Raw genomic sequence first — 16359 nt, 5'->3', positions numbered from 1 at the left:
AAGGGGAGGACGGAGAGCAGGGGTGGTGGTGGGGGGAAGCACAGGTCCCAGAGCCCCTGGAAGCCTGACAAGGAGAGCACTGCCACTGCAGAGGCCCCAGCTGGCCGTCACTGCCCCCGGGTATGAGGTGGGCCCCAGAAGAGGCCCTCAAAGCCGGTGGCAAGGCCCCCTCCTAAAACGCAAGTCGGCTGGCCCCACTTGCAGAGCACAGACGCTCAACCTCTTCTGGAAGGAAAAGCTCTTGGTGCTCTGGCCCTGTCACGGGGACACAGAGCCAGCAGATGGGCCTGGAACCTACTGCTGTGTGACCCTGGACAGCTCTCACCATGTCTCTGGGCCTGGTCCTACCACCTGTGAAATGAGGGCACTGGCGTGGACAACCGGAAGGGCCACTGTGGGCACTGACTGGGTGTGGAAGGCCACGCTGGATTTGGCTCTAGACACCATGTGGCTGGGGCTGCAGGCCCTGTGACCCCCTCCCACTTCATGGCCCCACCCGAGGCCCGCATAGTACTCACAGGCCACCTGGACCTCGGTTTGCCGCTGCAGCAGGGCGCCCATCCGGTTACGCACGATGCAGCGGTAGAAGCCGGCATGGGTGCGATCCAGGCTGGTGATCATGTACCTGGGGACAGAGGAGACAGCCATGAGCAGCTCAGGCAGCTGCGGAATGCAGGGGTCAGGCTGGGCTCAGGGGTCAGAGGTCGCTGGGTCACCCTCTTCCAATATAAAGAGCACCAGGAGGCTCGAGGCTCTCCGGCCATGCCACAGGATCATGGGAGGGTATATATCAAAGGGAAGGCCCTCCCAAGAGTGCTGTGGCCTCTGCTCGGCACCGGGAAGTAGCCTGCCCTTCCCCGAGGACAGAGGTGTAGGGCCTGGGTTGTTGGCCCTGCTGTGACCAGGCCTCCAAGGGCTGGGTCAGCTCTGCTGGAGGCTGCTGCCCTCCCAGCCTGGACTCTCATGGCAGCGAGGTGGGGACATTTTGGGGGCCAGGCACAGGACAGTGCTGTACCTACTATAATAAGTGATAGGCGTGGAGTGACAGAGGCAGGGAAATTTGCATGTTTCCCCAGTGCTCAGCATCGTTCCCTCCTTAACATTGCAGACAGCTCCACGGCGGCTGGGCAGGGAACGCCGAGCCCTCGGAGTGAGACAGGATGACCTTCTGCGGGTACGGGCTCTTCGGTGGGAGCCAGCCCCTCGGGAATCCAAAGAGCAGCAGAGGCCGGTGCTGGGGCGGGCAGCCAGAGAGTGGTGAAGGTGCTCTCACCTGGGCAGAGCAGGGGTGCAGGAGCCTCTGGCTGAGGTGTGGATGGTGGTGCTCTCTGGTAGGGAGAGCAGAAGGGGAGGCCAGGACCTAAGTCCCCGATTTCCCCTCGGTAATCACCTCTCCCACCCCTGGCAAAGGATGCTCCAGCAGGGTTCTCAGAGAACAAGAGGTCTGGGCTCGGGATCTCTCTCCCCACACCTGGGGTGTCCTAGACTTGGCCTGGCTGACTTGGCGGACAAGCTCACTGTCGCCTGCCCTACGATATGCCAACCTGGGGTGGGGCAGCCTTACTCCCAGGAGTTGCCTGGGGCTTTTTACAAAAGCCCTGACCAGTGCCTGTCATCATGTCATTGTCATCACTATTGTTATGGTCATCATCATCCTTCTCATCATCACTGTCCTCATCGCCACCATCATTGTCATCATTGTCACCGTTATCATTGCCATGGTCATCTTCATCGTCATAATTGTCTTCATTGTCATCATCATCCTTGTCATCGCTGTCACCATCCAGCATCATCGTTGTCATTGCTGTCCTCATTGTCCCCTTCCGAGGATGAACTCCTCCCCTCCCGGAGCCCAGCTCTGCCCCACGCCGCGTTACGTGTTTCCGTACTTGATTTCCCACGGCAGTTCCCGACTACTGGAGACCGTGGATCGGGAACATTAAAAAAAAAAAGGAATTGATGGAAGACTGTCAACGTTCTACTTTGCCAAGATCATTAAAACCAACCAACCAAAAAGCAAACAGACCAACGATCAAGCAACAAGAACAACAGCGACCACAACAAAAAAATAAAAAAGGGACAATATTAAAAAGTGCCAGGGAGAGAAAAATAAATAGAAGTAGTCAGCATTTTCTTTTAAAAGGACATTTCTAAGAAGACAAAAAAGTAACCTAATCTCAGCATAAAGACAATTTAACAAAGTTTTACCCTTTTATGCCCAGTCCACTACTCTCGCCTGACTTTTTTGTCCTTTTATGTAAATGGTTGTAAACCATCCCTGATGGGCATTGGAGAGCTTTGGACTGAAGATCCACACCAGCTCTACAGAGGAGGGACTTTTACTAGCGCCCCATTTTAGGAATGGGGAAATTGAGGCTCAGAAATATCTTGGCCTTCACCTACAGTTTCATACATAGCAAGAGACCAGGCCACGGTCCCACAGGGCCTTTCTGACCCACGTCTGGCTGCGAACCAGAGACCACATCCCCAAGGGCCTCCTCCTCCGTCCAGGGACTGCGCACGCCTGACTCACAGCTGGGCTCGCAGTCAGAGAGCTCTGGCTCTGCAGGACGACCCAGAACCTTTTGGCAACCTGGGCCCCTTATCGTGGCCACTTGCTTCAGTTCTTATCTGTTCCTGGTTACTGCACAGCATGACAATGTGGAGACAGCGGTGCCCGGGCTCTGGCAAATTGCTCTTTCCGTCCTCAACCTTTACCCCAGGGGCTCCCTCCTGCCTGTACCCCACCTCTGCAGAAGTGAAAGGAAGCAGCTTTGGGGGAACCATTTCTGTCCCTAAGAGACACCTGGGAGGTGAGGTGGAAGGAGAGATGGGCTGGCCGAACTGAACTCTCTACCTTTGGAAATGGAAGTGGACATTGTTAAAAAAAATACCAGGGAGAAGAAAACAAATAGAAATGTCCAATAAACTCATAAAAAGGTGCTCAACCTCCATCATAATGAAAGGAATTAAAGTCAAAACACAACCATGGCCACGTATCAGACCCTCAAAGAGCGGTAGGTATGGCCGAATGCAGTGTCGGCCAGAGTGGGGGAAAGGGAAGCCGTACCCTCCGCTCCATTGGTAGAATTGGAAATTGGGGCAAAATCTATCAAAATGAGACTAGGCAAGCCCTTTGATCCAGAGGCTGCCCTGGGGGAGCTGGTCTGTTAGGTACACAGTACACGCAACAACACACAGCAACATGGCAAGAATACATACAAGGATGACCACAGTGGCAGTGCTTGCAATGGCAGAGATGAACAAAAATGGGAAGCAATTTAAATGTCCATCTAAATGGAACCGAATCAGTAAAACGATGCTGTAGCTGCAGAATGAACGAAGAGCACCCGCAAAGGATGAAACAGAAAGGTTTCCAAGACACACGCGGCGTGGAAAGGAAGCCCAAGCTGGAGTTGAGGAGGGTTAGGTGGATAAAACACAGACACAAAGGCTGAACGGTATGGCTTTGCTGTTGGGGCCAAGAATGAGAACAGATTCTTTTCAGTTGCTGTTTATGGCTACCACGCCCTTGGTTTAAGGTTTAGAATCGTGCCAACTGGTGCAATAAAAACAACTTAGTTGGGACCACCAGGTGGCGTGGTGGTCAAGGCACTGAATTCCCAGATGGCTGACCACGGTTCAAGTCCTAGACCTGGTGGCTTGCTCTCTCACTCCCTCCCCCTCCCCCCCCGTGTCTCTCTCTGGTGAGTGCACATGCCCTATGGCAAATAAAATAATAATGATAATACATAACATTAAATAAGCAATTCTTTAAAAAAGAGTAGAGTTTGTTGCCCAAACAAAACCAACCAAACCCCAAAAAACAGCAATAAAGTCAAAGACCAGTGTGGGTTATGCTACTTTGCGTGGTGCCATTTGGGTAAACTGAAACAGTGTGTGTAAACGTGTGTGGGGACTTGAAAGAGCTTGTGGAGAAATGGAATTAAAGTACGAGTTCATTTTGGTTAAAAGAATGTTGACATCTATGCATAGTTCTTTTTTTTTTTTTTTGGAGTGCAAATTATTTTATTTTGATGAATAAAAGCTGTAGTTACAACTAAAAGCTATTTCCTCAATAAAATACTATAAGAATAACAGGTATTTTCCTACACATGGAGTAAGTCTTAGAAAGACCACACATTATTCTTTTCATAATATGCATGCACCAGGATAAACTGGTACTTTCATTCCATCTTTTACCAACTTTTTGAAGTCCGTATGTGTGTGTGTGTGTGTGTGTGTCACACAAACCCAGTGGCACGAGCATAAACATTTTTGGAGACGGATGCCCCAGAATGCATTATCTCCCTTCTGGGAGAGGTATCCAGGATAAGAAAGGGAAACTTTTACTTCTCGATTTTATGTCTTTTTACACCATCAGAATTTCCTTTATCGTATGCATATATTGCTTTTATTTTAAAAATAAAATGAAAAAGTGCACTTTGTGCATATAATTTAAGTACACATTATAAACAAGGCACCAGGGACTCACTGGATCTGGATTTGTTTGCTGATGCCAGTGATGTGTGGAGGAATTTAAACTTTAATAAAAGACATTAATTTCTGCAGCTGACTATGTCCTCTGGCTTCGGCCAGGAACGCCCAGGTCCCACCTAGGGCAGCGAGGAAGGATAGGGGCTGCTGGCCCGCCTTCCCCAGACCTCCCTCCCTCTCCTGCAGGTGAGGGTAGTGCTCCTTGGCCCAGCAGTGCGGGTGGAGGAGCCTCTCTGGTCCTCCCTCTCCCTGGGCTGCCTCTCTGTGCTCCCTGCCTGGGAGACCTATTTCTGGCTTGTAGGCAACATTATTTAAAGTAACAGTTCCGCCCACTGCCTTTCCTACCAGGGAAACCCGCTTCACTCCACCCAAATTGCAGTTCTTGTCTTCCCGCCTCCCAGGCGGGTGGGAGAGGCAGTCGGCCAGCATCTCATTTTGCAAATCCAGCACAGTAAGGTCCCCAGGAATGACAGCGATGACACCACCATCTCCATCATCTCCCTCCTGGGCCGCCAAGACACTCAGCCTTCAACTCTGCCCCACCCTTCAACCCAGCCCCACCCAGGTCTCCATCGGGGCAGGGAGATGGGTAAAATGGCTTCGGGAGGAAGCTGTGTGCTGGGGACCCGCACCTGGTTCACCCAAGAGGAAGCATCGTGTTGGAGACATTCTGAGTAAGGGGGATTTGGGTTGGATTTTCTGGAGTGTGGCCTGGGCAAGTTAAAGAACCATGAGAGCCCGTTTCCCCATCTGTAAAATGTTGATACTGATGGCCATTTCTTTTTTCTTTTCCAAGACCAGGTCTCACTATGTTACCCAGGCCAGGCTCGAACTCACAATCCTCCTACCTCAGCTTCCTACATTGCTGGGACTCATGGGCACATTATCATGCCCAGACTTAAGGTTAGACCAGGAATTGAACCCAGGCTTCCCATGTGGTCCTAGGCAGGAGCACAGTGTCTCAGCAGCGCCCCCTGTGGCTGGGCCCCTGTGATGACCATCGTAAGAGGCCCTGGACAGAAATGGCCGCCTGTGGGGGGTCCTGCACAAACTCTTGTCAGATGAGGGGAAACCGAAGAGCCACTGGCAGGGAGTTATTGGAGGGTGGGAGGCTCAGAGTGGAGGACAGAGGGGGCAGGACAGGTGCCCTCTCTGTAGAGTGGGGCTCCATTAAGGGCACACACTGAGCACCAGGGGGTGCAATTCCCTTGCCTGGAGCATTCCTCAGCTTCTGAACTCCCAACCTCCTGGTCACCTCCACTCACATCCTCAAACTGGGGGCCCGAGCCTGGCTCTTGCAGGGACGAAATTGAGGAATCGTGATGGTGGTTAAGCCTCTTTCTGGTGGACCTGTGGCCTCCTTCTCATGTAGTGGGGGTGGGCAGCGGGGCGGGCTTCCAGGAGTGGGCGCACACTTGCATTCATCCACCCCTAGGGCTCCCCAGAGGACTGCCTGCTTAGTTAATAATTAACTCATTATTATGGCAAGTGCGTTAACACGATTCACAGTTCAAAGAATGGGCCCAGCCTACTGGCACAGTCCATAGTGTACTGGATGGCAGGGCTGGAGGCCACATAGCAAACTGAGGGTTCCAATCCCCGGGTCAGCCTGAAAACATACTGGGCAGAAGGCAGGTGCCCCCAGCCCTAAGGAGGAGGAGGGCTGGGAGGGGATTGCAGCAAGACAAGCCCTGTCGAGGGTGTTTTGCTGATTCTCTCATGCGCACGTGTGCATGCACACGCTCACTGTCATAAAAAAATCAGAGAATAAAAGAAAAAGTTCGCAGCAAAAAGTCTGCCCTCGTTCCCTGCTGCTCCATCATCCACGACCCCGACACACATGGAGGAAACCACTGTTGCTGGTTTCTCGAGGCTCTTTTCAGAATTGCTCCACGTGAGTTCAAGCGCATACAACGCACAGCCCTTCCCTTTGCCAACAGGAGACGTGGCCTCCTCTACGCGTTGTTTTGTCCCTGGCTTGTGCGGGTGACAATATACCCTGGCATCTTTCCGTAGCTGTACCCAGAGCTTCTTTGGGCTTTTTGACAGCTGCAGAGTGTCAAGGAACCTTCTGGAAGCAAGGAGCTCTGTTTTCTCCCATTGAGATGGTCAAACAGAATAGGTAACACCGATAGGCTCAAGGCCGGGTTTGGGGCTGGGTGGGGAGACGATAGCAACGGAACACACACCAAACAGCCCTGCCATTCTGCTCGCCCCCATCAGAGCGTCCTGACTTTAATCCGGCGGGACCTGAGCTGAAGGGATGGTCTGGGGGTGGCAGACAAGAGCCAGGACAGGTAATTGAGTTTTTAGAGACAGGAGAAGAGCGGGGGAGAAAAGAGCTTCCTAACAAATGTGGCATCCTCCCCGGCACACGGGGAAACACACAATGCCCTTTTTGGTTCGAGTCCTTGAGTGTCACAGTTGATATTTAAAATGATTCTTACTCGCATTAAATAAGATATTTCAATTCCATGGAGCTGTCAGGAGCTGATGCGGACAGCAGAAATAATAGGCGCGTTCTCCTTGTTTTGTCCTCGTTAATAAATCAGATGCCTAGAGAGGCGCACGGGATGCTCACGCGGAGGAAAGGCGTGTGTCCGTGTGAATGTGTGCTCACACGGAGCACACGCATGGAGCTCACTCACATGCACACAGACACACTCCTGCATACACTGTGTGGACACACCCACATGAATGCACACGTGTGCACACATGGCTCCCACTAGCCTTCCTCTCCTCACGTGAACTGCGCTCAGGGAGAGAAGGCAGCGGAGTCGCCACGTCCACTGCGGGGGCAGCAGGAAAGCCCTGGATTCACCACAGACAGCGGAGGCCAGTCTGGATTCCAGGGACAACGGCGGGTGCCTGAGCTCAGGGACCGTGGCTTCCTCCCTCTTCCCACAAGCTCTTAGACAACAGGCAGGAGAGGCAGTAAGTGCCAGGCATGAAGGGAGACTCATGAGGTGCCCGAAGAACTGGCTGCTGGGTGGTGGCCCACTAGAAACGGACGGACTCTGTCCTGTAAGTTTGCTTTCTCAATGATCCTTCAGGAAAGAAGGCAAAATCCCATCCGAGGTGATTTAAAGGAAATAGACACACACCAGGTAAAACATAATAATAATAATATGCTATTATGCAATCACTATAATAATAATAATCGTTATAACAAATACCACCCTTCTAAGGGCTCTAACATATATCGGCTCATTTCATCTTCCTGGTGTTGCAGGACGCAGATCACAGGTGAGAAAACTGGGGCCCAGAGTAGTGAGGAACTTGCCCTAGGCCACAGCAGCTAGTCCCTAGTATGCCCACACATACCCTGTGTCACACAGAGAACATGAACCTCAACTGGATACGTACCCGGGAGCTTGGGGCCGCTCAGTCCTGCGGCTTGCTTACCCTGTTACCCTCCCCAGTACACAGACAGATTGTGGACGATGGAGGAAAATGGGGATACCTGCGCCAGGCCTAAGAATCTGATCTGGCACACGTTAATGAAAAGCTGTGCTAAATATTGGCCAGTCTCGCGACACTGGAGACCCGGGAGGACGGAGCGCAGTGGCTTAGGGCAGCTGGTCAGCAGGGCCTTGGGTTATGGGAGGGGAGGCTCGGGATGGGAGGGGTTGAGACAAGCAGAGCTCACCTTTTCGGGTGACAAGGCCAGGGGAATGTTGGATTTCCCCTCTGGCAGCAGCCCTGAGGATCCGGAACTCATGGGGGTAAGAAGGAGAGATCGGCGATAGCTCTTTCTCCCTCAGGAAGTACCAGGAGCCCGAGGACTGGCAGAGGCTGCCCTGGGAGGGTGATGTCAGGAAGCGCCCCGTGGTGAGGACTGGCAGCGTAATTCAGGAACAGTGATTTCTGTTCTTCTATTTTAAGATTTCCGTCCCGCGCTGTAATTCCCCTCCTACATCTTTGGAAAGTGGCTGTGACATGCACAACTGGCTGTTGCTAATTCCATGTCAGGGAAGACAATGTGTTCCTGGCCAGGGAGTCGGGGTGGGACACCGAAGGGGAGGCACCACCCTCAGGAAGACGGACTGAGAGGAGATTGAGAATTGATTCTGCAGCAGGAGGCTGGAGTGGTGGCAGGTGAGCCCCAGGTGACGTAGACATGGCTCTTCCAGAATCTTCTGCCAGCTGGAGAGGACCCTGGACTTGGCTCTCCAGAGGATGGACATGGAGGCTTTCCCAGGTAGAAGATTAGGCACACTGAGCTCTCTACCACCCAGAGGACTGCGGGGTGCAGGTGGTATCCACAGTGGACAGAGGAGCACATGGTTTTAATTGATGGCTAGCCTTAAGCACCAACTTGACTGAGCTAAGGGTTGCCCAGATAGTTAGAAAAACACTATTTCTCACCATGTTAGTGAGAGTGCTTCTGGGAGAGATTAGCATTTCGAAGGGTGGACTGAGTAAAAAAGACCACCCTCACCTTTTGGGGGAGGGGGCATCATCCAATCTGATGAGAGCTGGAAGAGAACAGAAAGTGGGAGGAGGAGAAGCTCCCTGTCTGGAGATAGGACATCCATTTTTTCCTGCCCTACGGCATTAGAATTCTGGGTCTTGGGACTTTGGACTCTGGGACTTAAGCAATGGCCTCCTCTGGTCCTCAGGCCTTGGGGCATGGACTCAATTATACCACTGGCTTCCCCGGGTCCCCACACTGTAGGTGGCAGGTCATGAGACTTCTTGACCTCTATAATCTCATGGGCCAATTCCCATAATAAATCAAATACCTACCTATCTGTATCTATATCTATATCATCTATATATACCTATCATCTTTATCTATCTATATCTATCATCTATCTATCTCTATCTATCTGTATCTATCTATCATCTCTATCTATTCTCTATCTCTATCAATCTGTATCTATCATCTATCTATATCTATCATCTATCAATCATCTATCTATAATCTATCATCTATTATGTCTCTATCTATCATCTATCTATCTATATCTATCTATTATCTATCTCTATCTATATCTATCTATTATCAATATATTACCTATCATCTATCTATTCTCTCTATCATCCATCTACCTCTATCTATCTGTATCTATCTATATTATCTATCTTTATATCTATCTACTATCTCTCTCTCTCTATCTCTATCTCTATCTATCTATATTATCTATCTCTATCTCTATTATCTATCTATCTATCTATCTACCTCTATATCTATCTATCATCTATCTATCTACCTCTATATCTATCTATTATCTATCTACCTCTATATCTATCTATCTACCTCTATATCTATCTATTATCTATCTATCTACCTCTATATCTATCTATTATCTATCTATCTACCTCTATATCTATCTATCATCTATCTATCTACCTCTATATCTATCTATTATCTATCACCTACCTGGCCATCTGTTTATCCTGTTGGTTCTCTTTCTTTGAAGAACCCTAACAAATGTGGGGAATAAACAATGCTGTCACTCGTCAGGGTCTGTCCATTCATCTGTTCATGCCTCAGCTCACCTACTCACAGGCTCATGGGATGGTGGGGGCTTCAAGAGTGTTGGGTCCATCCTACTTTGGTGCAGAGGAGGAAGGGGGCCGAGAGCAGCCAGGACTCGCTCAGGCCAGCAGGTGACTGGAACACCTGCAGCAGGCAGGGCCTGGGCTGGGAGTGGAGGGGCTCATGAGAGCCCACCTCCGGGAAGTGCAAACACCCAGTCGGCCTGTCTTTCCAGCTCTCCCAAACTCGTGGCAGGTTTTGATGGAAACAAGTTGCCCACTGAGCCCGCAGGGTCCCTCTCTGCTTCCTCCTCTGGGAAACTCATGAACCTTCCTGGGGATCCTCAGGGTTCTCTCCTGTCAGACCTGGTGCATTTATCACGATTTAATTTAATGTCCTATTAACTTGCACGGATCTTCCCGAGGCCATGTCTGTACGCCACTCCCCCGCTGCACCCCCAGACTGAGGCTCAAGGAACACTTTCCAGATAAGTGGCTGAAATGGCGGTGTGGAAAGCCAGATGGTGCCCCCAAAGATGCCCATGCCCTCGCCCAAAGCCTGTGGATATGCTACCTCACATGGTGCTATGGGTTGACCTGTGTCCCTCAGAAAGATGTGCTCAAGTCCGAACTCCCAGGGCTGGCGAGTGAGCCCTTACTTGGAAATAGCACCTTCAGAGATGTAGTCAGGTTACAGGGAGGCCTGGGTGGGGCCTTGGGCCAACGTGACTGGTGGCCTTGTCAAAAGAGGCGAGACGGAGACCCAAGGAGAAGGTATGGATGACAGAGGTGGAGATGAGCAGAGTGTCCACCGGCCTGGGAGAGCCAGGATTGCCAGGCACAGAGCTGGGAGGAAGGCCTGCGACAGTGTCCCCTAGAGTATTCCGAGAGAGTACAGCCCTGTCGGCCTGGCTGACTTCTTGCTTTTGAACTTCTGGCCTCCCGGATCATGCGAGAATGCATTTCTGCTGCCTGAAACTACCCCTTTCATGGGTCTGTCATGGCAACAGGGAGTGGACATGGCTGTGGTTAAGTTAGAGATCTTGTGACGAGGAGATGATACTGGCTTAGCCAGGTGGGCTCACCATAATCCCAAGGGGCCACTTAAGAGGGAGGCAGCAGACTTGAGCGTGAGGAGGATGTGAGGATGGAAGCAGAGGCTGGAGGGATGAGGAACCACAGCCAAGGTACACAGGCACCCTCCAGAAGGTGGAAAGAACAAGGACACGGCTGTCCTTTAGGGCTTCCAGCAGGAACCCAGCCCTGCCGACACCTCCACTTTAGACCTTCGACTTCCAGAAGCTTGGAGGGTACAGGTTCACTGCTTTAAGTCACTAAGTCTGGGACATTTGTTACAGCAGCCACAGGATGCTCATACGGCCTGATCGCCTACACCCTAGGCCTGGAGCCAGGCCAGGAGGTCTCTGTCAATGTGGATGGAGTGGTGGAGTGGGATGAGGATGAAGCCCTCTATTCTCTGTGGACCCTTAAGTAGCAGGCAGCTGTGAGGTGAGCCTGGGTGGATGCAGACATGCCTGAAGGCACTACTCAGAGGAGACATGGCTTCCTTCAGAGGTGGAGTAGGTGCCTCAGGGCCTCCCTGTCCTGAGTGACCTCCCTGCCACCCCTGCACCTGGTGGGTGACCCTGAGGCTCCCTGCTTTTCAGAGAGAGCCCAGAAAACTCCGATTGATCCAGGCCCGGTGGTCAATGGAAGGAACGGCTGACACTGACGGGCTTGGGAGGGTGTGTGTGGGCCCTGTGACCTTCTGGGCCAATTATCTGCTCTGGATGAATAAAGACAAGGACTTCATTAAATTGCTATCCGTCAGCCAGGGCTCTCCACAGAGGCCCAGCTGGATGAGACAGCAGGTAAGGAGGAAGCTGAGAGGGCAGGTCTATCACACCACTCAGCCGGGGAGGATGGGAAAACGAGCAGGGACGGTCTTCCTGATAACTACAGGATCAGCCTCGGGTCTGGAGTCAACACTCGACATATGACACCCATTATCTGGTCCACTCCTGTTAACAGGGGCAGGGACTCCTCTCTCATTTCAGGAGGGACCTGGGCTCAGACAGGCTGAGCCTGTGGCCGAAGTCACCCAGCTAGAAGGCAGGAAAGTGAGATTTGATTTCAGGCCATCTGACCCCTAGACCTGCCCCCTGGCCTGGCCTGGAGCCCTCAGCACAGCTCTGGGGCTGGGGGAGGTCTTCTCTTCTGGGCTCATTCTGGCCTCCCACTCCAGAGAGAACTTCCTCCAGGGAGCTGCCCAGATCTCGCCTTGACTGGGTGCTGTGTCTGAGCTCCCCTTCCAAGGGAACTGCTGTGTTGAAGGGACAGGAATAAGGAGGCGAAAGTGTTCCAGAAAAGAGCATTTACTGCCAGGAGCAGAAATGCATGGAGAGGAGAGATGCTCAGCCCCATGCAGGACGAAGGAGTTACTCAGGTCTCAGAAGAAGTGACCGGGGAAGAAGTCGCTAGGTCTGGGGTTGGGGACAGTGTGGCTGTTACTTTAAACAAGGACAACAGGAAGACAGGCAAGCTGGGAGGCGCAGCTCCTGCTCAATACTGTCATGCTTGGGAGTTTTTCCACTGCTGCCTGGTTCTTCTGCTCCTGGAGGAAGGCCTTTCCATCCGGGTCTCAACTCCAGGGGTAAGGAGGCCTCCTTTGTCCTGACACCAGGCTGAAATTTGTCCTGATCCAATTTTTCTTCTTTCCTTCTCTTTCTTTCTTTCTTTCTTTCTTTCTTTCTTTCTTTCTCTCTCTTCCCCCCCCTTTCTTCCTTTTTGGTAATTTGCCAACAAGTGTGTGTACTTGCCCTGGGGGAATGGCCACACCACAGTCTCTCTCCCCCACTCTCCTGTCAGGGTTTTCAGCATGGATGCACACATGCCCAGAGTGTTTCTCAAGCTGCTGGGTCCGGGACTCGAACTGCACAGGCCGTGTAGGATCCTGCCACTTTAACCACCACATCACTGGCTGGCCTATAGTCTCTCTCTTTCTTTCGTCTATCTTTTTCTTTCTCTCTCTTCCTTCCTTCCTTTCTTTTTTCTTTTTTTATTTTTCTTCCTCTTTCTTCTCTCTCTTTCCTTTCTTTTCCTCTCTCTCTTTCTTTTTCAGAAACATTTTTGCTACAGGGCATATATGTGCACTGGAGAGACAGAGAAAGAGACAGGAAGTGAGCCATCACCCCCCAGGGGGGATGGCCACACTGTAATCCCTCCTGCAGTGTCCTCTCAGGATTTTGGGCGTGTGCTGGAGTAAGTTTTAAGCCATCCGATCTGGGACTTGAACTGCGGTCCAGTGACATAACCATTATGCCATCTGCTGCTCCCGTTTGTTTATTTCTTGAGAGAGAAATGGAGAGAGGCAGCCCCAATGGGGTCACACACCATGACCTCCTACCCCCGCCCTCTAGCTAGCTGGGACCACATGTGTGAACATGTGTTCCTGGTGTGTACAAGTCAACCCTGGGCTTCCTTACGGCTCCAACACTACAGGCCCACTGCTCACGGAGGCCACGTCTCTACCCTTCCTATGCCAGATGGTTCAGAAAGAACCCCAATCAGAAGAGCCATTAGAGATCGTATGTGGGACTCAGGCTGGGAGGAGCCTAGGGGCTCGTGCTCAGTGGCCCGGTTGCAGTGGGTGGGTGGAGCACCTGCGTGCATTTGCTGTCTCTAGGCTCCCAGTCTCCACGTGCACAGGAGGCTGCCTCAGTGTCTCTCAGTCCCAGAGACCTGCTGGGAGAAACTGCCTCCTAATTCATCCTGCTCGAGTGCAGGGGCACCAGGCCAAGGGCCCGTTGCCTTCCCACTCCCCAGCCAGTCGGTTCTCTGATGTGAGAAGCCCAATTGGTTTGGGGAGGGAGGTACTGGAGTATCTGGTGTGTATTATTTTCCTGGGGCTTCTGGAACAAAGGGGTACAAACTTAATGGCTGAAACCACAGCAGTTTCTTCTGCATGACCCTGAAGGCCAGCAGCGTGAAGCCAGGCTGTGGGCAGGGCTCTCTCTCTCCGGGGCTCAGGGGGCATGTCTCTCTGCACCAGCCTCAGGCACTCCCTGGCTTGTGGCTACATCCCCATCTCTGCCTCAGTCTTCACTTCGCGTTCTCTTCTTTGCATCTCTCCTCTTCTTATAAAGACATTGCCAGGGCTGGCAGGTGGCGTGGTGGTTAGGGGTGCTGGAGACCCACGTGGCCGACCGCCGTTTGAGCTCCAGATCTGGTGGCTTGCTTTCTCACTTTCCCTTCCTCTCTCTGTCTCTCTCTGGTTGAATTAAAAAATAATAATAGCAAATGGAGTTAAATGAATAAATAATTCTTTAAAAAACAATAGACATTGTCATACTGGACTTAGGACCCATCCTTCTCTGTACGGCCTCCTTTTAAACTAATTGTGTTCTCAACAACCTTATTTTCAACTGAGCTCATGTTCTAAAGGGTTAGGGTTCTAACATATTTTAGGGGGAACATAATTCATAACAGGGATCTTCAAGGACACTCTGAGAGGTGCAAGCCTCAGGGCGACGGAGAGAACAGGGGTGGATGGGACTCAGGAAGGGCATGCACGTGAGGAGGGTGGGAGCTGGCCCTGGGGTAGGGCGAGAGGGCTGAGGTCAGTGACAGTGTGGATGGAGGCTGGAGGAGATGAGGGCAGGAAAGGCTTTGGGAGGACAAGCTGCTCAGGTAAGTCATGAGGGAAGGTGAGGGTGGTGAAGGTGCCAGGCCTGATGAGTGGCTATCAGAGGGAGAGATTCCTGAGACAGCAAGTCACCGAGTGTGGCTTTGGCCAGAGCAGGAGCATGGACAGGGAGAGCCTGGACCCATGGCTGGCCAGTCCCCACAGGGCCTTGTGGGGCCAGCTAAGGTGTTTGAGCGTCTTCCTATGGATGACAGGAATGTGTTGAGGGTATTAAGCAGGGGTGTGAAACAGGGGTTGGCAAACCACAGCCCATGGGCCAAGTCTAGGGCCCACAGCTTCTTAGGCGGTCGCTATGCTTAGAATAGGTTTCACATTTTTAAGTTGTAGAGCAAAATCAAAAGGAGAGTAACGTTTCATGGCAGGTGAAAGTTCTGTGAAATTCCAATTTCAGCACTCATAGTACAGTCTTGATGGGACATGGCCACGCCTGTGCATTTGCTGCAGCGGCGGAGTTGAATAGTTGCAGTAGGATGGCTGCAAAGCCTGGACGGGAGACGCCTGCCAACCCCTGGTGTAAGCAGTCGGATCTTCACTTGTACGAAGGTCACTCTGGCTGCAGAGCGGAGGCTGAATTGGAGTCAGGGAAGGCCAGGGGGTTAGAGGCCAATTGGTCTCTGCCACAGATCCAAGGAGAGACCACGGGGCTCACCAGGCCAATGGTGCCAACGGGCAGGGGATGGTGGGGAGCTGTTTGCTGATGTTGGCACAAGGAGGTACCTAGTGGCCTGGATGGATGGCAGTTTGGATGGACATAGCTGTCTGAGGACAGAAGGAGGTGGGCACGTGGAGAATGCGAGGTCTTGGGCTAGAGGGTGAGAAGAATGGGAATGTGGGCGGGGACTTGGTGGGTGAGGCTTTGAGCATGATAGACACTGGTGGAGGGGTGTGGCTAGAGGTAGGGAGAGGAGGCCATGACGGAGCCAGTTCCTGGGGGAAGGGTGGGAGTCTGAGGCCTTGGGTCCAGGTGGAGAGACCATCCCAGCAAGAGGAGCCTGGAGGGGAGGTTAAATGAGGAGAAGGGAACAGGGAGGGGAGGAAGTCCTTACAATGGAAGAGGCAGCCAGGGCAGAGGTGGGGACTGGAGTTTTAGAAGAGCAACCGTGGAGAGGCAGTCAGCACCACGCGAAGGCCAGGTGAGGTCGGTACCTGACTGCAGGTGCTGTCTACACAGTGGCTAGCTTCCTTCAGCAGGGCTCAGATTGAGAGTGGGCTGGTCCAGTGTGGGGGCCTTCCAAGAAGCAGTGACAGATGGACCAGGACCAAGGGAGCTGCAGGCCGTGGCAAGGTCAAAGCTAAGTTGAGAAGACCAGGTCTGCTGGTGAGGGGAGGAGCTGACGGAGGCCGAGAGAGACAGGTCAAGAGGCGGGAGGCTTTCCACAGCCAGCCTGGTGACTCAGAGTTTGGTGTATGGATCAGCCGTGTGGCATGGAGGTTAAGGTGCTGGATCCCACATGGCTCACCGTGCAGTTTGAGTCCTGAGCCTGGCAGCTTGAAAAACACACCAGGTGCACATGCATGCATGCCCCCAAATCCTGAGAGGCGAATGGAGGAGAAGGGATTGTGGCATGGTCATCCTCCTGGGGGGTGATTTCTAATTTTCTCTCTCTCTTTTTCCTCTCTGTCTCTGGTGAGTGTACGTACCCTATAGCAAAACTAAAAAAAAAAAAAAAAAA

General features: G+C 52.2%; 1 protein-coding gene across 1 annotated transcript in view; it reads right to left on the bottom strand.

The window, feature by feature from the left end:
• SDK2 (sidekick cell adhesion molecule 2) overlaps positions 1-622 on the bottom strand; it is a 131090-nt gene extending 130468 nt beyond the window's left edge. Inside the window, 1 exon segment of the mRNA XM_027770819.1 lies at positions 519-622. Coding sequence (XP_027626620.1) covers positions 519-621 — 103 coding nt within the window. The 5' untranslated portion in view covers position 622.
• Between the last annotated feature and the right edge of the window lie 15737 nt (positions 623-16359).

The sequence above is a fragment of the Tupaia chinensis genome, unplaced genomic scaffold (assembly GCF_000334495.1).
Source record: "Tupaia chinensis unplaced genomic scaffold, TupChi_1.0 Scaffold000159_1, whole genome shotgun sequence".
NCBI lineage: Eukaryota > Metazoa > Chordata > Mammalia > Scandentia > Tupaiidae > Tupaia > Tupaia belangeri.
The sequence above is the reverse complement of the archived record's forward strand: the minus strand, read 5'-3'. Positions and strand labels throughout refer to the sequence as shown.